The sequence below is a fragment of the Oryx dammah genome, unplaced genomic scaffold (genome assembly GCF_014754425.2).
Source record: "Oryx dammah isolate SB20612 unplaced genomic scaffold, SCBI_Odam_1.1 HiC_scaffold_8, whole genome shotgun sequence".
In the NCBI taxonomy this organism is placed as follows: Eukaryota; Metazoa; Chordata; class Mammalia; order Artiodactyla; family Bovidae; genus Oryx; species Oryx dammah.
The window spans coordinates 18,554,706-18,577,832 of record NW_024070192.1 but is presented as its reverse complement, the minus strand read 5'-3'; the positions used below and the strand labels follow the sequence as shown (position 1 = coordinate 18,577,832).

The 23,127-nt window shown below is 57.6% G+C and overlaps 1 protein-coding gene and 1 long non-coding RNA gene across 7 annotated transcripts in view; one reads left to right on the top strand and one right to left on the bottom strand.

Annotated features, from left to right (window-relative positions):
* HDAC5 (histone deacetylase 5) overlaps positions 1-23,127 on the bottom strand; it is a 38,497-nt gene that overhangs the window by 8,724 nt on the left and 6,646 nt on the right. For 2 of the 6 annotated variants that reach the window (XM_040245187.1, XM_040245188.1), the window contains exons 3-12: positions 16,752-16,823; positions 4,589-5,074; positions 4,360-4,474; positions 3,894-4,024; positions 3,617-3,763; positions 3,414-3,526; positions 2,984-3,115; positions 2,539-2,761; positions 1,096-1,307; positions 163-450 (exon numbers count right to left, since the gene is read on the bottom strand). In XM_040245187.1, coding sequence (XP_040101121.1) covers positions 163-450; positions 1,096-1,307; positions 2,539-2,761; positions 2,984-3,115; positions 3,414-3,526; positions 3,617-3,763; positions 3,894-4,024; positions 4,360-4,474; positions 4,589-5,074; positions 16,752-16,823 — 1,919 coding nt within the window. Of the gene's footprint in view, positions 1-162; positions 451-1,095; positions 1,308-2,538; positions 2,762-2,983; positions 3,116-3,413; positions 3,527-3,616; positions 3,764-3,893; positions 4,025-4,359; positions 4,475-4,588; positions 5,075-16,751; positions 16,827-23,127 lie in introns of all 6 variants that reach the window. The other 4 variants (XM_040245191.1, XM_040245190.1, XM_040245192.1 and 1 more) reach the window with 4 other exon arrangements.
* On the top strand, positions 3,982-5,619 carry LOC120867043. Its single transcript, XR_005721798.1, has 2 exons — positions 3,982-4,054; positions 4,104-5,619. It is a non-coding gene; the product is annotated as an uncharacterized LOC120867043 (long non-coding RNA).

Here is a 23,127-nt window from a genome sequence, read left to right as displayed (position 1 = left end):
CCAGCTCTCTCCCTTCCACAGCCCCTTGTCTCTTTCCTGCTCCCCTGGGCACAGCCTGGAAACTGCAGACTGCGGAGAGGGAAGAGCAAAGGGAAGGGCAAAGGCGCAAAGAAGCGGGAGAACAGACGGATGGTGATCAAGGGCCAGGGCGCAGGGGGCCACCTTTTTGTAACCAGCACTGGACTCCTCCAAGTCGGGCCCCTCTTCAGCACCGCTCTCGCGCTCCTCATCCTTGACCTGGATGCAGTCCTCCTCCTCCTCCTCTTCCTCCTCCTCCTCTTCCTCTTCCTCCAGGTCGTCCTGGGTGCTCTCACTCTCCGTGGAGCCTTCTCGGGGTATGGTGAGGGCTCCCTCCCCCAGCAAGGCGTCCTGCTGCTCCGTCAGCTCCTCCTCTGTCTCCTCGGGGTGGGTGGTGGGCTGCCGTGGCAGCTCCCCTGTCTTGGTAAGGATCTGGAAGCAGAGCCAGGAGGCCCATCAGCTGGGAGGGGGGCACAGCCATGCAGCCCGAGGCCCCGGAGAGTCTATTCCTGCCCTCCTCCTTCCCCAGCGGTCACCCAGCTCATACAGGGCTTTGATGTGGACAGAAAAAGGCAAGGTGGGGACTTCCCTGGTGCTCCAGTGGTTAAGAAGCCACCTGTTAATATAGGGGACCACAGGTTCGATCCCTGGTCCTGGAACTAAAATCCCACGTTTCAGAGGCAAACTAAGTCCTCACACCATAACTACGGAGCCCTCACTCTAGAGTCCATGCCCCACAACAAGAGAAACCACCGCAGTGATAAGCCTGTGCACTGCAACTAGAGAAAGCCTGCAGCTAAAAATAAATAATAAAATAATGAGCTTTAAAAATAAATATTCCCGCCTTAAAAAAATACAATACATTCTCTAAAAAAAAGGGCAAGGTGACTCCTCTGATGCAGCAGGGAGTGGCCAAGGTCAGATGCGCCTCCCTCTCTGCCAGCCTAGCACCCTCTGTGTCTTGCCCCTAGCAGAGCCCCAGATGTCAGCTTCTCCCAGCTCACCTTGCCCAGCCAGCCCAGCACCCTCGTGTCCTGCCCCCAGCACAGCCCCGGATGTCGGATTCTCCTGGCTCACCTTGCCCAGCTGCAGCTGCTGCTGCTTCTGCTTCTCCAGGAATTGCTGGTGCTGCTGCTGCATTACCAACTGCTGCAGGGCCTGGGGGCTCTGGGGCAGCGGCGAGGACTGGGTGCGGCTCAGGGGCCGGTGCCGCGGGAGCTTGCCCACTGTCCGCATGCTGGTGGCCACGCGCTCACCCGTCACCAGCGGGGACTGCCCGTGGAGCGGCACTGTGAGGTGGGGGAAGAGGAGCAAGCATTACTGTTAGGATACCAGGCTCCCTACTCCCACCCCAGACTCTCTTCCTTCTGGAACAGCACTCTACTGGCTGGGGTGGGGCAGGTGGTGGAACCTGGGAGGGGCCTGGAGCACCTCTGCCCCCAGACCTGAGTCCTATTCTTCCTCCTCCCTACAACTGAACAGTCTCGCTGCTCAGAGCCACCACCTCCAGCAAGCCTTCCTAGATTCACTGTTCCCTCCCTTTAATTCATTTAGTCAAGCTTTTATGGTAGGCCCAGGAACATTTTTACCAATGTATCAGAGTTCCTGGGCTTCTCTGGTGGCTCAGATGGTAAAGAATCTGCCTGCAGTGCAGGGACCCAGGTTTGATCCCTAGGTTAGGAGAAGGGAATGGCAACCCACTCCAGTATTCTTGCAGGGAGAATCCCATGGACAGAGGAGCCTGGCAGGCTACGGTCCATGGGGCTGCAGAGTTGGAAATGACTGAGTGACTGACACACACACACTACATACTCCCTTTAATTCACTTGCAGATACACAGTTTGGGGCCCTCCTTGTGCCTGAACAATGACTAGTTCTCCCCAGATGTAAGAGCTCCCTGATCATGGACATAGATCCCACCCGGCTGAGAAGCCTAGGGGCCAAGATCCTGAGACTTTTAAGCAGAACCTCTTCTGCTGCTGCCAGGTCCTTACGGGCTGTCTGTCTAAAGCTTCTGTCCAATCCCATAGCTGCCAGTCACACATGACCACTGCCCTGTCTAAACTAAGACGTGCTCTAAGTATGAAATACCCACCAGGTTTAAAAGACAGTATGAGAAACAAAATATTTCACTGCTAATTCTTTACATTCATTATATGTTCCGATAATAGCATCCTAGATAGACTGAATTAGGTATAAGTTATTAATTTCAGCAATTTTTTTTTTTGCATTTTTTTAATGGGGCTACTAGAACAAACACTTTAAAGTACATGTGCCGCTTGTATTATATTTCTACTGGATGGCACTGCCCTGGAATAGGAGCTCCATTAGGATGGTAGAGGTATAGTGCCTGGCTGGCATCTGTAGAATGCGGAAAAAATCCATGATGCCATTAAGGGGAGCTGTGACACGCCTGGTGAGTATCCCTGGCTACTTCTCCCTGACCAGTGGTCCCTCCAGCTGAGCCCTCAGGATGGGGCCCGGCCACGCCCCCTCCTCACACAGCTGCCTGCCTCTCACCAGCAATGAGGGTGCTCTGCTGCCGGGCTTGTTCCAGCAGCAGCACGTGCTGCAGCAGTGAGGCATGCCCGTGGGAGCTCGAGTCGCCCTCCAGTGCCACGCCCAGCAGGCAGCCAGGGATGGAAGATGTGCTCATGAACTTGCCGGTCAGTGCACCGCCCTGCCGCAGGGACTGGAGGGCCTGCCTCTCGGCCTCCTGCTGCGTCGACAGCTTCGGGGAGGCCTGGGATGGGACGGGAGATGGCGATGAGAGAAGGGTTTATACTGCCCCCCAAGGTCTGCCAATGTTGAACCAGTATCCTGAATCTACCCTCTGCCTACCCCTACCCCCAGCTTTGGGGAGGACCTTCTGATCTCCCTCAGAACGTTGGGAGGATAAACGCGCCAGCTGGGGGCATCCAGGACCAAAGACCTCAACACCAGAGGGGACGTGCCCCGTACTCACGGTGAGGTGCGAGTTGGTGACTGTGACCGTGGCCTGCAGCCCTAGGGAGATGTTGGGCAGAGAGGGAGACGTGTAGAGGCTGAACTGGTTGGGGGAGGTGTCCGGAGGGAGGGCCCGGTGCTGGGGGAGCATCTGGGGAGCAGTTGGGAGAGACAGGTGTGAGAGCAGGCAAAGGACAGCCACCTGGGGCCAGGGCCAAGGCGGAGGGCTCCGAATGGCACCCCACTTCCCACACCAAGCCCCACCTGGGGGAACTGAGAGGTCAGAGCCATGCAGAGGCCCACAGGACACATCCCACTTCAGGGCAACAGGTCCCTCCAGTCTGTCCATGCGGGGCAGAAAGGCCCCTGCTGGGCACTCTCAGCCAGATAGAATGCACGGGACAGGAAGCAGCTCTGGCCCACCCGCCCAGTCCCTGGTGGGCCTGTACCTCGGTGGGGATGTTGGGAACCGAGCCCGTAAAGCCATTCTCCGCGATGGTGCTGTGGGAGCTGTTGGGAGAGCTGGGGCCAGAGCCTGGCGCGCTATTACACACGGCGGACACTACGGGAGAAGCGGCTGTCACCTGGGCCTGCTCGGAGCAGCCCCCCCACTCCCCGGCCCTCAGAAAAGGGATAAGAGATGAGCCCTTACCCCCAGGTCCGGCACCTGTGATCTCAACAGCTCTCTTCTTAAAGGTGCTAATGACAGTCCCATCCTTGCGACGCAAGAGAGGACTGCTTCTCCGCTCGGCCACCTTCTGCTTTAGCCTCGAACGTACTTTTAAGTTGGGTTCGGAGGCTGGGGAGAAGGCAGCCGGGGCTCAGACACGTCCACACAAGCAGACACACCTGCAGCCTGGCCCTTCCACATTCTCACCTCTGCCTAACCCTGCCCCCCCCCATAACCTGGGCGGCCAGGCTATACTCACCTGTTTTGCGGAGGGGGAAGTCATCGCGGCTGTCATAGGGCCCAAGCAAAGGCAGTTTGTAGGAGGGAGGCGTCCCAGGGGGGCCGCTCTGGGGAGGGGAACTCTGGTCCAAAGAAGCATGGTGGGTTCCCCTATGGGGTGGAGGGAAGGAATGGAGACATGTCTAGGGGATCACTCAGCCTTTGGGGTAGAGGGAGGAGATGGAGACAGGTCTAGAGGATCACCCAGCCAACTGGACCCGCAACCGAGCAATCTACATTTATGAAACACCCACTGCCTATGGTGATACGAAATGGATCTTGGGGAGGGCAGCGAGGAGAGAAACCAGGAGTCGGGGGGAGTCCCATCTCCTAGGAGAGATTGCAGGGCCCCTACACGACTTCAGTCCCGAAGCCCCATGTCTGCCTGCAGCCAGGCAGCCCTTGAGCTGGGCACCTCTGCAACCCATGCCTGTCAAGGGTCGTACCAGCATTTGGGATGCTGTGGGAGGGAATGGTTGAGGCCGCCTGGTGTGGGCTCCTTTGACTTCGACAGGAGAAATTCCTGGAGCCGTAGCTTCACCTCAGTGCTGGCGATGGCACCTGTGGGACAGGGCACGGCTGACCCAGGAACTGGGGGCCAGGACCCCATGGCTGGGGGAGGGGCAGGAATCCCAGCTGCAACCCCCGCCCAACCCAGAGGCACCCCAGCCTCACTCTCTTTGCTCTTCTCCTTGTTTCGAAGGATGAGCAGCTGCTGCTCGAGCCGCTGCTTCTCCAGCTCCTCCTGCCGCTGCTGCTCCCGCTGCCGCTGCTGCTCCAGCTCCTGCTGCCTCTTGGCTGCCAGCATCTCCTGCTGCTGCTGCAGGGGCAGTGGGGAGGCAAGGTGAGCCGAGTCCAGGGCGGGGCTCGGAGGTCTGGGTGCCCTGGCCCCCACGCTCACCTTGAGGTGCTTCTGCAGCTGGACTTCATGCTGCCGGGTCAGGTGGTCATGCTGTTTCTGGAACTCAGCGAACAGAAGCTGCTTCTGCAATTGCTGCTGCTGCTTGAGCGCCAGGAGCTCCTGCTGCAGTTGCTGCTCCCGCAGCGCGGGGTCCACGGGGCCTGCCAGAGCCCCCCGCAGCTCCACGGGGCTGGGGCTGCCTCCTCCCCCGCCCCCCATGGAGCTGGGCATGGCTCCTGGCAGCACCGGTTTCACTTCTACTGCGGAGAGAAGAACCAGGAAGGGGTTAGCAGGCCATCCGCACTGGGCCCTGGTCACCATGCCTGGGGCCCAGAAAGCTACCAGGCAGGATTACTAGACCCCAAGAGAATGGGGGACGGGTTGGGTGGAGTCAAATCCCTCTGCTCTGTGAATACAGCCTTCTGCCTTCATTAAATGAGGCTGAAGCCATGAACTTCATTACAAAAATGTGCATAACTAAAGCAGGGTACCTGGAAGATCATGATTATTTAACAAAGACGACCACTGGACATTTTATGTGAATTATTTGGCGTGGGCGTGTGCTAAGTCACTTCAGTCGTGTCCAACTCTTTGCGACCCCATCGACTGTAGAGACTGCCAGGCTCCTCTGCCCATGGGATTCTCCAGACAAGAATACTAGAGTGGGTTTTCATGTCCTCCTTCAGGGGATCTTCCTGAATTACTTTCGTGATAAGGAAACTGAGATTTTAGAGAGGTTTAAGTAACATGATCAAAGACAGACAGCCCAGGTGATCAATAAACCAAGACGTGAATCCAAATCCTATGCTTTTAACCACCATCCTTCCTGTGCTTCCCCCCCCACCTCTCAACACCACAGTGTCCCTGCCAAGAAGCCTACAGTACACAAGAAGCCAAGGCATCGACATTGGTTCTAGAACTGATGGGGCTGGCAGCCAGGGCCCTAAGCAAGCCTAGGAAAGGTCTGTGGACACACCCATGGACAATGGACAGTCTATCCATTCTCCTGTTCCCTGCCTCACACTCAGCTAGGGCAGATGGGGTGGGAGGGTGAGGCTATGGGAACAGGGTGGGGTGGGAGCAGGAGGCTGCAAGGGAAGGGGGTGCAGGGCGGCACCAAACCAGGGACTGGAGGGGGCTGGGAGTCAGACTCGCTTCCTTTGCTGGATTATCTCCTTTCAACAGTTTTATTGTAATTACCCTGAAAATGCCGCTATATATAGAGTGAGCCAAACAGCAGCTGTGCCTGGGGGGAGGGGGGAGGAGAGAGAGAGAATGGGAGGGCAGGCGCAGGGAGGAGGTGGGAGGAGGAGACAGGAAAGGAAAGGGAATCAGACAGGAAGAAGGGTAATGGCAGGGGTGCAGGGGGGGTGGCTGGAGCCTAGGCAGAGATCTCAGAACTCGAGTCCCAGGGAGAACCCGCTGGGAAGAGAAAAGGAGTGGAGGAATCTGCTGGGCCCCCAGACCTTGGGTCCAGGCCCCCACGTGGACAATGGGCCAAGGGGCCCCAGGGAATGGCAACAGATCCCAGTGGACTTATGGGAAAAGATGGGTCCCGACCTCTTGATCCCTGTACACTGTCCTCTGGCCGCTTAATGTCATCACTCCCCACCACTGCCCTGTGGTTGCCAGGGCAACTGGGCAAACACCACGCCAGCAGGGAGCTCCAAGCCCAGCCCACACCCCACAAAGCCTCCTGACGCCTGCAGGAAAGGGAAGGCAGGCTACCCACTGCCTGGGAAGGAGGAAGTGAGAGAGGCAGAGCCAAGCCGTCTTGTTCTTTTCCATTTCTTTCTCCAAAGACAGCCCTCACTTTCTTTCCCCACTCCGGTCCAGGGAGGTCACGGGGAGCTGGGAAGACTTTCCAGTGGCAAGGAGGCCCACGCCAACCCAGGCCTGGAGATGGAAAGACCCTACCATTCTGATGGCAGCCAGAGTCCCCTGCCCTCGGAAACAGGCCCAGGCCTCTACCACCATCCCTTATCAAGAGTGGAGAGGGGGATGAAAGGCTGAGCTAAAAAGACTCCCACACCCTCTGCAGTCTATGAGCCTGGCTCTCTCCAGGGAGCCTGAATGGATGTCATCAAGGCAGGGGCAAGGCCCGCTGAAGGCCAAGGTCATGCTATCCTCATGGCTGAACCTGGCCCCCAGACCCACTGGAGGTGGGAGAGGGAAGGTAGCCTGAACACAGGATCTCCCTCACTCCCCAGCAGCCCTTCTTCCCCCAGCACAGCCGGGCACATTCCTCTGTGGTTTGCCTGCCAGCCACACTGACGACTCTGCGGCCACAAGGCCAGAGCCACATCTGCAGGAGTGGCCAGATGTGGCCAGGAGGGTGGGGTTAAACACACACACACACACACACACACACGCTCACTCACTTTCCCTCCCAACCCATGTCCTGCTCCAGCACCAGGAGGAAAGACCCTGGGAAACTACAGAGGCCCTTTCTGGAGGTGGACAGCCCTGTCCGGTGTGCAAAAGCAGGGTGGCGACAAGGAGCCAGCAGCCAGCCTCAGGTGTCCCCAGCCCTGGAAATACCCAGCAGGGCCCCAGGCTGGCTGGAGACTTATCTGTTCCTCGGCAAGGCTGGCTTGGCCTGTGGCGCTCTGATCACTCGGCCAAGAGGTGGACAGGCTTCAACCTGCTGCTCCCGGCAGTTCCAGGGCTGTGGGAGCCGGATGCCAGCCCGCCCGTCCAGGGAAGGGCAAGGGTCCAAGCGCTCCTGGCTCCCAGCAGATAACCCTGCTTGGGCTGGAACTGCCGCCAGCATTGCTGGCTTCCCCTGTCGGAGCCCTGCAAAGAAGCCACGGGCTCAGCCGTGGGGACTCTTCCCACCAGGGTCCCTGTGCGGCCGCCGCCGCCACAGCAGCAGTGGAGATGCTGGGTCCTGCGCTGCCGTCGTGGCCGCACCCCCGTTGGTATGCAGGTGGTGGGGCGGCCAGTGGGCTCCACTGCACAGTCTTGTTCCCACACAAGCAGGAAGCACAGGCGACTGGGGAGTATTAATCTGCAGGCCCTGAGGGGCCTAAACAGGATGCGGCACCCCCTGGGTCTGCCAGGTAGTAACCCAGCTCCATCCAAGATGGACAGTGCCGAGACTGGACAGCTGGGGTCGGGGAAAGGGTCGGCGGTGGGGTGGGGTGGGGGGACACAGAGCCCCCCAGATGTAGTTTTCTGGGCACAAAACCTAGAGCCTGCCACCCCTCGAGGGTCTGTGCCCTCGGCCAGTGTGGCATGAGCAGAGCAGGTGGCAGCGGTGGCCATGAGAACCGAGCACCTGGAGGGGAAATGGGTGTGTCACGATAGGGAGCTCTCGACCGCCTCCTGGTGGACGGAGGAGATGGGCGGACTTCGGGAAAGGGAAGCAAGGAGATGCAAGGACTGCTGGACCCTGAGAGGGCAGGCTGGGGACCCTGGCTAGCCAAGGCCAGGGAAGGGATCACGTGGGAGGGCACAGTCCCCTATGCCATGCCTCCGCCTGACAGAGTTGCAGGAAGTCGAAAGGAAGCCAGCAGCTGGCGCAGGGACCTCCTGCAAAGGGAGACAGAAGGGACCAGGTCTGCCCTGCTCCATACCCCACCCCTTCCGGGAGCTCTGACCTTGCCTCCCGGGAGCCGCGGCCGTAGGAACAAGCAGTAACAGCATCCTGTCCCCCAGCTTTCGGCAGGACTAACCAACACTGTCTCCCTGGAGAAGTCCCAGCCCAGGCAGCTAGGTGGGCAGCCGTCAGAGCGTGGCCCCGCACACAGCAGGCTCTGGCTGAGGGAACCACTCTGCCCTGCTCATGGGAACAACTAAGCAGCACCAGTGACACTCTAGTGGACACTTCCTTCCCATCTCGCTGGACTTCCGGTCTCTCCACGAACCCCATCACCCCATCAGCCCAGTGGGGGCTCCCACAGCAGATTCTCTGGGTGGTACAACCAGGGATAGCCTGGCTCCTGGAGCGCCAGAGGGGTGGGGGGACAGCGGGGGGGGGCGGGGGAGATGACGCAGGTGCTGACAGGGTAACCTCTGGGATGACTGCCAGCACAGGCTTAGACTAAGAAGAGAGTGCCCAGGCAAAGGGACACTGCCCCCAGGCAGACAAGGGATTCTAGGACACAAGGAGCAGGTTTCAGCAGCACCTTTGGGAAAAGGGTTCAAAATAAAAAACAGATGGAGCTTCCCAAGGGCAAGGTCAAGCCTGCCTCCTGCTCTGAACAGACCACAAGCTATGCCCCAGCTCCCAGCCTTCTCTTGGAGAAGTCACCAACTCCAGCGTGCCTGTGACCCAAACTCTAGCAGCAGGGAAACGGTACCCTGAGTTCCCCCTGGAGAAAAGTCCTCGGGCACACCCCAGTGTGTGGACCCACCCAGCAGACCTAAGCAGCATAACACTTGACTCTAAAAAGACCCTGCTCCTGGAAGCCCCCAGCCACAGAAGGCTAGGGGAAGGAGGGGAGCCAGGGCCCAAAGAATATGAGGGAAGTGCACATTAAGCAGTTTGGAATGTCTACACACCCCCAACAATAAGAGGGAAGGGACTTCCCTGATGGTCTGGTGGTTAAGACTCGGTCCTTCCGACGCAGGGGGAATGGGTTCGATCCCTGGTCGGGGGACCTAAAATACCACAGGCTGTGTGTCGTGGCCATATAAATAAATTAAATCTCCAAAAAAGAGGGGAGAGGGAGAAAAGGAATTCTGTTTCAGCCAGCTCCTAACATGGACGAGGAGACCAAGCCTCTGAGGCAGCTCTGCAGGAGATCCCTCCAAGGAAGCAGCAGGGCCTCAAACCCAGGTGTCCTGATTCCCGGCTCAAGCGGGTTCACGAACCCCAATGCTGGGCATCCTGGGCCCTGGAGAACTGACCCCTCTGGAGAGTAACGGGTTGGCAGCCCACCCTGGAGGGCAGTGCCTTCCACCAGCACCCAGGCCCCCAGGAGTTCCCTCAGCAGGCCGGGGAGTCAGCAACTTCCTTAAACGTCCAGTGACCTCGTTCTGTCCCTCTGGAGAATGGGGAAAGGCTCTCATCCCTTTCCTGGCCTGGAGGGATTTTGGAAGAAGGCAGGGAACAGCATTTCATACTCCTCCCCATGACGCCGATGACCCCTCCCCACCGAGGACGGTTTCCCATGATCTATTTCTGTGCTCTTACGTGACTAGCGAGGCCAATTTAGGTTCGACAGGTTCTACCACAATGCAGACAGTATTTCCACATGTGCGAGCTGGGGATGACTCTCACCTAGCAATTTTCCCAACTCCTCCTGCAATGCAAGCCAACACACATCACGTAATGGTGAGGAGCGAGGGCTCTGGGGTAAGAGATGCCAGGGTTCAATCCAGGCTCTTTCTGGGGCAAGACACTGAGCCCCCTCCCTGCGCTCAAGGCGGGCATCTGTGAAATGGGAGGAAGCACCCACCTCCCAGAGCTGCCGGGGCTCCAGAGAGATAAGACGTGCAGTGGAGTTTGGCACAGAGCCTGGGAAAATCTCAGGAGGTACTGGTGGAGGCTATTAATGGCTCCTGACATTTTTTGTGTGTCCTGGACCACTTCAGCGAAGCCTATGGACCACTTCTCAGAATGTTTCTAAAGTGCATGAAATAAAATACTCAGGATTCCAGGGGGACAAGTTCATAGACGGCCTGAATTCTAAGGAAGTCAGGCTCAGACCTCTGCCAGGATGAAGCCTTAGCTCTCTCATGTCAGACTGTCCCAAGGTCACTCTGTGGTCCTGTCCCAGTCAAATCCCTTCCAGTGGGCCCCGCACAACACAAGCTGGCGTGGCTGGAAACTGGATCCCAGAGCTGGAGGAGGCACCCCTTGGGAGGAGCCTTCTCCCAATGGCAGCATGTCTCTCCCGCCTCCCTTGCCTTGCTACCTCTAAGAAGGATCACACTGTCCTCTGAGGCTCACCCCCCAGCAGTGGGGTCCCTCCATCCCTTCAAAGCATTTCTTAACTCAGATGAACACAAGTTTTGGTCTGTGCTCTTGGAGAGCCAGCTTCCAGTGGTGGGAAAGCCTATAAAGGCATCTAACTTTTCTGTGCCTGCTGCAGACAACACTCCTCTCCCCAGTACCATTCTACATCCTCCTGAGGCCAGGACTCAGGGGACCCTAAGCCCCTTCTAGTCAGAAGCAACATGAAACCTAGAGGGGTGGGATGTGGTAGGAGGTGGGAGGGAGGTTCAAAACGGAGGGAATATATGTATATCTATGGCTGACTCATGTTGAGGTACTGAAGAAAACGACACAACGTTGTAAAGCAATTATCCTCCAATTAAAAATAAGTAAATTTTTAAAAAAGCAACATGAAACTGATTTCAAAGACTCTTAGAATGTCACTGAAGGAAGGGCCAGCAGGATCAGCAACTCAACTCCCCCAGCTGACAGAGGAGAAAAGCAAAGCCAGAGATGGAAGAAATTCATCCAAGGTCACCCGGAAAGGAGGCGGCAAGGCTTAATCCTGGGTCTTCTGGTTCTCTCTTGTTGCTGTTTAGTCGCTGAGTCGTGTCTGACTCTTTTGTGATCACATAGACTATAGCCGCCAGGCTCCTCTGTCCCTGCAATTTCCCAGTAGAGAATACTAGAGTGAGTTGCCATTTCCTTCTCCAGGGGATCTTCCTGACAAAGGGATCAAATTCACTTCTCCTGCATTGGCAGGCGGATTCTTTACCACTGAGCCATCAGAGAAGCCCGGCTCTCTCTTGCCTTCCACCAAAAACCAAGAGAAATCTAGAAAGTTGTTCCTAAATTTAATGAGAGATGGAGCAGAGAGCTAGACTCTGTATGAGGGTCCAGGAATCTAGACGGGGCACCTGGCTGGCCCCCAGAACACCAGAGCCAGGAGTGCACGGGAAAAGGGGTCAAGTGAAAAGAATCCCAGAAGCCTTGGGGTAGACTGTGCCTCTCAAGGGCAGCAAAGTCTTAATCATAAGGGATGCAGAGCCCTGCATGTTGTTATTGTTCAGTCGCTCAGTTGTGGCCGACTTTGCAACCCCACGGACTGCAGGATGTTAGGCTTTCTTGTCCTTCACTATCTCCCAGAGTTTGCTCGAACTCATGTCCATTGAGTCCATGATGCCATCCAATCATCTCATCCTCTGTCACCCTCTTCTCCTCCTGCCCTCCATCTTTCCCAGCATCAGGGACTTTTCCAATGAGTCGGCTCTTTGCATCAGGTGGCCAAAGTATCGGAGCTTCAGTATCAGTCCTTCCAATGAATATTCAGGGTTGATTTCCTTTAGGATTGACTAGAGCCCTGGTGGAAGGCACAAATCATCTCTCACTAGTGAAGACGGAAGGAGTCACTGGTTTGGGGCTGCTCTCTGGAAAAGAAGTAGATTCACTTCTCTCAGCCCAGCCATTTTCAGGAACCACTCGGGCACTATGCTAGAGGCAATTAAAAGGCACACTAAAGACATTCAGAGTCTGCAGCTGTTGCTGGGACTGCTTGCTCCACACCTGAGATGGACAGCAGGGGCTCCAGGGCAGGAGCTCTGTCTCTCCTCTGCAAGTACAGCCCTGAGCCTTGTGCCCCGTGTCCCTGGCCACTTGTCATAATCCCCAAACCCCGCTAGCCTTTAGACACCTGCTCCCCAGGGTCTCAAGACGCCCTCCGTCTCAAGATTGCCAGGCTGCTCGGGGGCTGGATTTGACTCTGACTGGGGCAAAGGCCTCCATCCCTCTGTTGTAAGCCCTTCTCCCAAGAGTCCCAAAGCTCATTGAGGGCTTCTAGGGAGATAGGCAACACCCACTGGCAGGCTGCTAGGCCCCACAACCCCTGTCCATGGGACCCATCCACAAAGCCCTTACACCAAGCATGGTCTGAGTCTACCTACTCACATCGGAATCATCTAAGATGTGTTAAAAATGCTGGTTCCTGGGCCACCCTGTGGAATCTGAAACTTAGGGTTGGGGGGAGCAGTACGGTTTGGAAATCTGCATCTTAACATGTCCACTTGGTAATTCTGTGGCAACTGGAAGTTTGAGAAGTACTTTCTCACAGGGTCCCCCGGCTGGCGACACTCATTTCTGCTGCCAAGCTGACAGCTGTTACAGCTGTGTACGTGGACACAGTTAATTTGATTTCCTGTCTGGCAGCTGTGCAGCAGGGAAGGGACAGCTGAGGGTCTCAAAAACAAGAGGAGAGGATGAGGTAGGAGGGGATGGGGGCAGGGGAGACTGTCTGAATGGGACGACAGGGCGTTCAACTTTGTTCCTGAGCCCGCTTCTCCCCCTTGGGTCGCAATCCTTACACGGAGGAAAACAGCTGATCCAGTGGCCCCCAAGATTTAGAGAAAAGAGTCTCCTCTCAGAAACCTCAGGAGTCCCCAGACTGGTCTCTCTTGTCGAGGAGCACAAACTTTGGGAGCACAAAGACAGGCACACCACGTCCGGTGGTTCAGGCTGTGACTGTACAAGGGCCCCCAACTGAATGGCCAAGTTGGGAGCTGAGATCTAGCACATGCTCCAAGCATGCTAAGCCATCCACTCTGGTATGAGTATATAGCCACCTGGAAAAAAGGCTGCCTTTTAAAAATCTGCACAGGCAAGCTCTTGTGTAGGTCAGCAGTGGCCCTACACAAAAACCCAAGTCCAAAGCCCAAAGTCATTTACTCTGTGACCTTCGGCAAGTTCCATAACCTCTCAGATCTTTCTCAACTGTAAAACATAACTATTAATACCTTTCCAAAGGAAACAGGTAAGGAAAGCACCGATACCCATCATTTAGTACATTATAATATTAATTTCCTTCCCACCTAGTTTCGCCCTTTCGATCTTCCCACACCCCGACACCTACACACCCACCTACAGAGCCAAACTTGGAATGGTATGAAGAATGTGAACAAGAATGTCCAGGGGAGAGGACTATCCAGGGGGTGGTCCCATAGCTAAGCATCCGAGCTCCCAATGCAGGGGGCCTGGGTTCCATCCCTGGTTAGGAAAAAAGACCCTACATGCTACAACTAAGAGTTCAGATGCCCTAAGACCTGGTACAGTCAAATAGATAAATAAATTAAAAAAAAAAAAAAAAGGAATATCCAGGGGAAACCCCAATACCAAACACAAACCCCACGGTACTTCCCAACATCCACAGCATCCCTTCCCGGGCATGAGCGGAATTCACACCCTCCCTCACTAGGGAAAGAGAACTCCTCCTCCATGCCTGCTTTTAACATCCTGCACATTGCCCAAGCAGCAGCTCTGCCCAATCCAGGCCAGAGGGAAATCCAAGGCCCAACAGAATGGAGGCAGGGGAACCCCCAGCACTGTGTCCCAGAGTTGAATCTCCTGGGTTTCCTAAGCTGAGACCAAGCCTGGATGAGAAGGGTGCCCATTGTGGGCTGCTGGGGGGGGGCCAGGCAGAGACCCCATCCATCAGGGAAGCCCTGACAGCACTAGCAGAAGCTGTGGTTTGTCCCCCTCCTTCAACAGGAATAGTGGGGAGCCCCCGGCATCCTTTGTGGGCTCGCCCGCCAGGACTCTGGCTCACCCACTGGGACAACTTACCATATCTGTCTATTCACCCAGAGGGCCAAGCCTGAGAATAGAGCCCAAGGATCTTGCTGTCAACCAACCCCAGATGCCAGCCCCCTCAAGCAATATTCATTCATCCATGTGCCAGGCACCGTGCTAAGAGTGCACAAGACCGTCCAGAGAGCCAAGGATACCCCTCACACAGGGTTCCAAAGACTTGCTGCTGGCGTGGGCAAAGAGCTCAGGGCAGACACCCACCCTGGAAAGCTCCCTTTCCTCAAACCCTAGGGCTGGGGAGGCCTGGCGACGCACACTGCCCACGAAGTGCTCCTGGACACCTGCTTTTTTAGCCACAGGCTTTTGCATCCTGTCTGGAGACTGATCAAGAGATGGAAAGAGGGGGTGGGGTGGGGAGGGGGGTGGGGCTGGAGGAGGGGATAGTAGGGGGGAACACCAGGCTGCCTGGCCCTCATGGCTGTGTTTATCCGGGGTGGATTTTTTTTTTAACCCAAAGGTTAAAGCGTTTCTATTTGAAACATCTATTTACATTCCAGAGTCCAAAAAAAAAACAAGGCAGCCGAGATCCAGGCCTATATCTGTCCCCAGCCGCGTCACAGACACAGCATCAGAGCTGCACAGGGGGAACATTCTTAGCCCTCTCCCCGAGCCGCTGAGGTGACTCACGCCTCCCTCCTGACAGCATGGACCACGCCACCGCTCAGAAGGCTAGGCAGTGTGCATGTGTCGGTTTTGGTGGAGGGGGGGCGGTGCCCAGAGGGATCTAGAGAGCCAGACTGGCTGCAGGGGCCAGTGGGATGTAGAGATGGGGAGCCTTTAGGAAAGGGATGGGGCCAGCAGGGATCCAGCCTGCAAGGATTCTAGGGTCCAACTTGAAAGAAGAAGAGAAGACATGCCAAGGAGGAAACTTCAGGCCAACAGCCAACTGCTTCTGGAAGGCAAAGAACAGGGGGGACGGGGCAGGATGGGTGGACTGATATGGCATTTGCCAAATGGAGTAGAGCTGCTCCCCCAAGCAGAGATGCTCTGCACAGCCAGCCTTTTGCTCTCCAAGAGACCACCTTGACTCCCAGGGCCTTCAAGGTAGAAGTCAGCAGATAGGTTCTTTAGCTAGAGCTGTGGGCTCGACTGGAGCAGGGCTAGACTGGCCCCGTGTCTACACCCCTCCCAGGGGACTAGGCACAGACTGCACCGCTGGCCCTAGGGTTCTAGTCCCGTCCCAGAGGCCTGCGCAGCGGGCATCCTCAGGGCTGGTCCCCAGGGTTACGCCACGACCTTAGGAGACCGCATGGGCATCCCTGCCCAGGCAGATGGCTGGCCCTGTTTGAAGGGTTTTCCAATCTTCCCCAAACCTTCATCCTCTGACACATCCCAGTCCAGTTGCAACCCTATCCCTGGACAGCTTAGAGCCAAATCACGGGTGCCTGTGCAGGCACATGGCTCCCACCTTCCAATCCAAAGCGTGGGACCCACATCCACCTACCCAGAGGCAAAGACTCCCCGTACACACACACACACACAGACACCCACACCCAAGTGCCAAGCCACTGCCAGGAGGGGCCAAGCAGGCATGGGTCCAGCAGGCCCCTCCCTAGAGGAAGCATCTGGTGGTGCCGGCCTGGTGGGGAGGCTGTGCCAGGAAGGCCAGATGCTGCCAACAGGTTCCTGGGAGGGAGAGAGGGAGTGGCTCAGCCCTGGGGGATCCCACCCCCAGCCAAGAGTCCCTGCTGAGAAGGGGGCAGGGTTAGGGAGTCCTCAAGCCCTGTGAGCCTGAGTAACATTCCTTCATCCTCATGTGTTGACAATAAACCAAGGCCTGTGGGAAGGAGCGATATGGAGGGTGGGGGTAGTCAAGGGAGCCAAGGCCCCCAACATCCCAGTTGCCAGCCTCTGCCTAACTCGACCAGAACTGGACAAGCCTCCTCCCTAGGTGTCCGATTCCCAGGACACTCTCACCTGTGGACCGGCAGAAATCACTGCAATGGACCCTCTTGACCCCAAGAAAGCACCAGAGGAGCTGGCAGGGTGGCGGGCGGGGGGGGGGAAGCCTTTATTCTTATGGACACTCCAGCTCTAGTTTCTTCTCTTGTCCAAACCTGGGAAGCGGACAGCCTGGAGGCAGGTCACTGACCCACTTTCTCCCCTCTTGACCACAGTGCCAACTAGGCCAGGACCGTCTAGTAATCCACAGCCCCCAGCAATGGATGCCGACCCTGCCAGCGGCCAAAGAGATGCTGCGCAGTGCAGCTGAGGGCGTGGTGGGAGGGCAGGTCTGGGAGAGAGCAGGGAAGCCCACCTCAGAGAGCACACCTCTCCTGACTGCACATATTCTCAACAAAGACCTCCAGAAAGATTTAGGCAGGACCCCACCTGGGTGAGACCTGGAGCCAGATGCTCAGCTGCAGAGACGAGGATGCCCAATGTCAGAGGGCAGGCGGGGACACGGAGGCACTTACCTGTCACGGGGATGCCGTGCAGAGGAGTCCGGGGCAGGATTTCCAAGGCTGGTTCCCGGCCTGGCATCCCATCTGCTGAGAAACAGGATTCCGTTTCATAGATGGTCTGCAGCATCTCCACCAGCCCCTGAGCCTTGGGCACTAGCAGCATGCCCGGGAGGGGCCGCCTGAGGCGGGGAGTCAGCCACAGGGAAGGTGGTCAGGCGGGGCCCTTGCGGCTGCTCGGGGGCTCCCTCAGGCCACGGCTGCTGGGACCAGTGCGACGGGGAGGTGCTTCATCCGGCCCGGGCACTCCTGGCGGCAAGAGGAGCCAGGAGCCCCAGAGCTACGAGCCCAGCACCCCTCTAGAGGGGCATCCGACCACCAGCCTCTCCAGAGCTCCCAGGAGCAGGGTCTGGCTGAGCACTCAGGGGACAGGAAGGGGAGCTGGGCAGGCAGGCGGGCTCTCTGTGTTCCCTCCCAGCCCTGGGTGACAGCTCTGGGCCCGGCTCCCTGCTCCTCCTGGCTCCCTGCTCCTCCTTCCCGAATGAGCCGCCGGCAGCTGGCAGGAGACTGAAATAGCAGTTGGGGGAGGGCCCTGTCTATAAATAGGTGGAGCATGCTCAGGGAGCCGCCGGCCGGCTGCCAGGAGCCCGGGCCTGGCGGAGGCCCCATGGGGGGGGGGGGGAGGGGGAGGCGCGTTCCACCCCAGGAGGAAGCGCCAGGGAGGGGGATGGGAACCGGGAAGAGCCTGCATTCAGGGCCAAGGCCACAGAGCCGGGTGGCCAGAGGCTGCGCTGGGGCAGGGCTCGGGCTGGAATAGCCACACATCTGGGAGCAGCTCTGGGATTGCTTTTGGCAGGCAAGGGGCTAGAGCCCCAAAAGCCTGACTCTGTCCTGTACGTTCCTGGCACCATCCGGAACAGATAAAGCAACTGAAAGGGTCAGGGAGAGGTGGGCAGACAGGGCCACCAGGCCAAACTGTGCATCTTCCCGGGAGTCCTAACAGCCAAGGGGAGCTGATTTACCTTCTGCCCTCTTTCAGACCTGGGAGGTGCCTCCCCGCCCCCTCAACCAGCAGGGAGATCCCTGAGCAGCAGCTAAATGGTGGCTCCCTCCTACCTATTGGGGTGTCACTTCCAGAGGCTGCTCAGCTTCCTTCCAGGGGGTCAGAGAGACCCTTCCAGTTCAGGCCTCACCCCACCCACAGAAGGGAATCTGGGAGCACCTGCCTGTGCTCAGGCCACAGGTAGCTCTTCCTGCGGTGAGTGCAATGCTAAGTAGCACATAGGTCACCTCGTTTATTCTGCACGATGACCTCGGGAGAGAGGTGCAGACGGGGAAACAGAGGCACAGAGAGATGAAGTCACTCAGGTCATACAGCTGCTTGAATGGTAGGGCTGGGACATCTGAAGTTCATGTCTGAGCTCTAACCACCACAGCCCCTGCTTCCTGCATGGGGGGCACACAAAACTGCCCCAGGGTTTCCAGTAACAGGTACAATGACCACCCCCCCGGGACCAAGGCAGGAGGAGACCTGGGGTTGCAGCCCCTGTAAGAAGAGTTGAGGGGCTGCCAGCATCCAGCCCTTCCCCATCGGCCTCAGGCCTGGCAGAGCAGGGCCCGCTCCTGAGGCCCTGCTGGGTCCTGAGACTGGTGTGCCATAAGGACCGGTGATACCCCCACCTACGCTTCCCACTGCTGGCCCATCCCTTCTCCTGAGGTTGTGCCTCCCACTGATACAGAGATCCCACTTGGCCCCCTGACCTCACTGAAGCCTTTTAATAGCCCAGTTATTCCTGGGTCTGTGTCCCCCTCCCCCTTCCTGATGTCACAGCTGCTATTTTGGAGCCCCCTCCTGGCCCCTCCTTGCCCCCAACTCTAGGCATGGAGCCAGGGACACCTGTCCTCTCCCTGGACTGGATGACCTCACCCTCCGGTCGGGAGCCCAGGAGGAGCTGGCCAACCAAGGACACGAGAGATGTGGCTCCTGCCAGCTGGGGACAGCAAAGGGGCCTCCTGCCCTCAGGTGGAGAGATCACATGGATGAGGAAGGGGCAGAGGTGGGCTGTCCCAGGTGCTAAGATGGGTATGAGGGAAGCTGGAGGTTAACAGGAGCTAAAGAAAGTTCTGAGCCTCAGCTTCTTAGTCAGGACAGACTCCAGAAAACGTGATGGAACAGTGTTTCCCACAGGGGTCTGGAGTTGGTGGACACTTCAGAGTAGGTCTGGGGACTCCATTCAGCACAATGCACCCCAAACTCATCCTGGCCAACCAGGCTCTCCAGAGAGCAAGGGGAGGGAAGGTCAAGGTCTCCTAAGCAGGGTGACAGGCAGCAGTCTCGAGGGAGCCCAGAAAGCTGGGGGCAGCAGCCCGTCCCAACCAAGACTCCACCCACCCACGCTGAAAGCAACCAGAAGGGCTGGCTAGCCCTGTCCTGGTTCTCTCTCTGCCTGCCCCAGGCACAGGAGAGTATGGTAGGGGAACCCTGTTCTGGAAGAGAGGAAATCATCAGTTACAATGACTCAAAAGGCAGGGCCCCCAGAACGTGGACCAGTCAGAACCCTAAGGAAACACAGGTCCCTGTTTAGAGAAGCTGGGAGCCCCCGGGAGGCTGGGCACCCAGAGGTGGCCAGAGCCAGGGGTTCAGGGCAGTTCCCAGCACTGCTACGCCTTTTAGCAACAGCTTGAAGTGGGAAGTAAAGTGTCAGACACAGCCAGACGATCCTCAGCATAGTTCCCAGAATCCTTCAGGGCAATAAGAGAGGAGGCCTGGGATGGGGACAAGTTTCGTTTCTTTTCTTCTGAGGTTCAAGTGATGCAACATCTTCCTAACGTCTAACCTCAATCCTTCCTGCTTTATAGCTCCTCTGCTCGGGGTTCATGTCTCTTCTCCATGCCCCCTCCCCAGCTCTCTCATGCATGTGTCACCCCACCGATCTTACAGAGCACCCACCAAAAACGGGTCACAGTAGCCTCATGAAAAGCAGGCACCATCCCCTCCAGAGCCACCATGACCTCGTTTGCTCCCTCCCTCCCTCAGAGGCTGGGCTCAGGCCTCCTAACCCTTTAAATGTGGAGAAGGAGAACCTAAAGTGGTTCCTTGAGCTCACAAAGGCTCCCATCTTCTGGTCCCAAAAGGCCAGGGTGGGGCCCTGACTGTAAGGAAGAAAGTGAAATCTGCTCTGTACAGAGTATAAAAGCCGAGGGCTGGTGCGGGGCCGGGGCAGGGGGGAGGGAGGGCGGTACCCTGGATGGAGTGCAGGGTGCAAGCTGCCATGGGGCCCTGGAGGCAGGCCTGCCTGCCCTCCAGTTCTCTCCTGCCCTCGGAGTCAGTCATGCTGGAGCTTGTCAGCATGGCCTGGGAGCCGCCATGTCCCAGGTCCCATGCTGGGTGCTGGCTAAACCCTCTCATTTGAGACTCAGCCCAGGGAAAATGTGAACACCTACTGTGGCATCTTCCACATCCCCTCGGGGTTGACTCTGCCTCCTCCGACTACTCCATGCTAAGCCTTCAATCCTCTTGGAATGGTGGGACAGGGGAGGATGGCACCGATCTCAATCCACAGTGAGTTCAGAGGCATGCCAGGGGGCATCAAAGTGGAGAAGGGACACCAGAGTCCACTTCCCAGACCCCTGCCCCATGACGCATCTGACCCACTTTCTCCTCCTTCCCCGGGGGCACAGAGGCAGAGGCTGAGCCTGAGGCTGGGAGGCAGGACGCCGAGGTTCCTGGCTCCACCCCACGCCTATGCCCCAGTTTCTCTGGTCACCCAGAAAGGAGGGGGCAGCCGGGAAAGGGAAGGAGAGAAAGTGTGCAGCAAGCTGGGAGGTGCTGGGCAGGCAGGTGTTGTCATGAAGCTTGTCTCCCTCCCACGCTGGGGCTAAGGAACCCGGCCACCTCCTCCTGGGGCCCTGTAGCCATCTACACTGGCTCAAGAGGTGGGCCTTCCCCGTGCCCACGCCTCTTGGCTACAGCACAGAGGACAGGGCAGTGAGGGACCAGAGTGGGCCCAGGCCCCAGGATAGCTCCTCCAGGCTGGCAAGGGGCACACCTGTCAGTCCTTCACACCCACCATGGGAGCAGGAATGAAAATGAAGCCTCAATCCTCAAGCCTCCCAGTGCCTAAAGAGAAGCCAGATACCAGGCAGCAGCCTCCTCAGGGAAGCGGGCAGCCCCATCAGCAGCCTCTGCTTGTCCTCCCAGGACTGCAAAAGAGACAAATCAGGTCAGATGCTGGCATCTGGCCCAGCCCAGAGGGAAGTGGATCAGCTCCCACTCCCCAGGGAGGACTGGGGAGCCCCAGAAGTAAATCTCTCGAGATCTCCACCTGCCACCCCTCACCCGGAAGACGTTTTTTCCCTAACTTGTCCACTGTGAGGGCAGGGATGGATCATCTCCTACTTTTCTCTTCCAAATAGGAAAGCTCCTGCCCTGAGACAAAAGGAAGGAAACTGCCCCTCACCCAGGCCTGCCCTTCTGAGTCCTGAGGGAGAGAGGGCTGAGTCTTCAGGGACTTGGGAGAGGGTGGAGGGGGTGCTCAGAGACCCGGGAGACTAACCACTCTCCTCATCCCCACCCTTAGCCCCAGGCCTGCAGCCTCATGCTCTTCCTAAGCTCCCTGCGAGGGACACCAGCTACAATTCGTGGTTTCAGTGGACTTCCGTGGAGTTCAGGAAAGCAGTTTCCAGGCTTTTGCCAGGCGCCCAGCACCCGCAGCCTCAGCCCAGATACCACCCTGCACTCTGGGAATGGCAGATGCCGGGCCCCTTGATGGGGGAGGCTGTGCAGAAGTTGGCCCACTCCCCCGTCAGAGCAGCTGGAACTCCACATTGGGGAGAGGAGGCCTGGAGCCCCGGAAAAACTAGGTAGGAAGGGCCTCAGGACGCTGCCCCTGAACAATGATCCCAGTCTGAGCCTGGCAACAGTCCTAAAACCAGCTTTCCAATCTCTGGCCCCCTGTCCTTCTTCCTCCTTGCTGAACACAAGAGGACGGCATCTCCCCCTGCTGGGGGGAGCGAGAAAGCCAGCCAGGAGTCGTGGCCAATTCGATGGGCCCCTCCTGGCCGGGCTCAGGGTTGATGGACACCTCCAGCCCCTGCCAGCTCTGGGACAAAGGGCTACAAGGAGGATTCAGCCCACCTGCATCTAGAAAGACAACCCACTGACCTGATCCAGCTGAGGTTGATCATCTTAGCCTTTCACTGTAAGGCACTAAAATCCCAAAGCCGGAAAATGTCCTTTCGGAGCCACCAACAGATGCCTCTGGCCAGCTCCCATTCCCCCGGCCAAGGGTTAGACCCCAAGCCTGGTGTGCCTAGATATGGCTCCCAAACAGGTCAGTGTTGTAGCTCAGAGGAAAGAAGCAGCTGGCACTCTTGTTAGGCACAACCAACCCTGCGAGGGGCAGCATCCAGCTGAGATGGCCAAGGGACTGTTGAGAACCCACCAGGCCTCTCCTTCCCCTTCTCCAGCCCAGCCTCATAGGAGGAAGCAGGAAGTCAGGGTAGCCCACCCTCCAGGACCAGAGTCACACGGACCTCTCTACGTCTAACGCCTGACACAGCCCCTGCAGGGGAAACGAAGGCAGGCATTGGCAGGAGGTTCGGAGGGGGGACCACAATCCCAGCAGGAGGGGGCCCATCAACAAAGCTGACTTGCTGAATCTCAGGAGCCCAGCCTTCCCCAGCTGGCATTCTACTCTGTCTTGTGCCCGGACGATGTCACGATGGAAAGGGCAACAGGAGGGGGCACAGCCTTAACCAAAACAAAGGTCACAAAGCCAACCAATCCCACCAGCTTCTGGCTTCCCTGAATCTATTGGAAGCCCTGGGACTGTGGTCAGGGCCACACGTCACCAGCACGCGGTCCTCACGACAGGAAGCCACCAGATGGAACACAGTGATGATGACGGGGAATGAGATGGGCCTCGACTCCTCCCTGATCCTGCTTTGCACCATCCTGCTAACTGGTTTCAGTCTCCAGGCCCTAGTTTCCCTGTCTCTAAAAGAATGAAAGGTATCTCCCACCCCTGCAAAAAAAGATGTAAGTAATAGGAAGGGCTGGGGGCGGGGGCGCGGGGGTTGGTGGTTAAAGTTGAGCAAGATGGACTCTGACCCTTTTAAGTCTGTGCAGAAGGAGACAGCCAAGGAGGGAAAGCAGTTATTACTCTGACCACACTGACCCATGACCCCCCTGTGAAACCCCTGAGGGTCCAGCTCAGGCCAGTTGGACACATCCACATGGGCAGACATCCAGACTCACCCGTGCACAAAGCTGCCTGGAGTCCCACCCACAGACTATTTCTGGCAGCACTAGGCAGGCTCCTAGGAGCAGAGGGGAATAAGAAATCTCAGAGTTGGAGACCCCAAATTAAGAATCTCCCCTGTCCAGGGC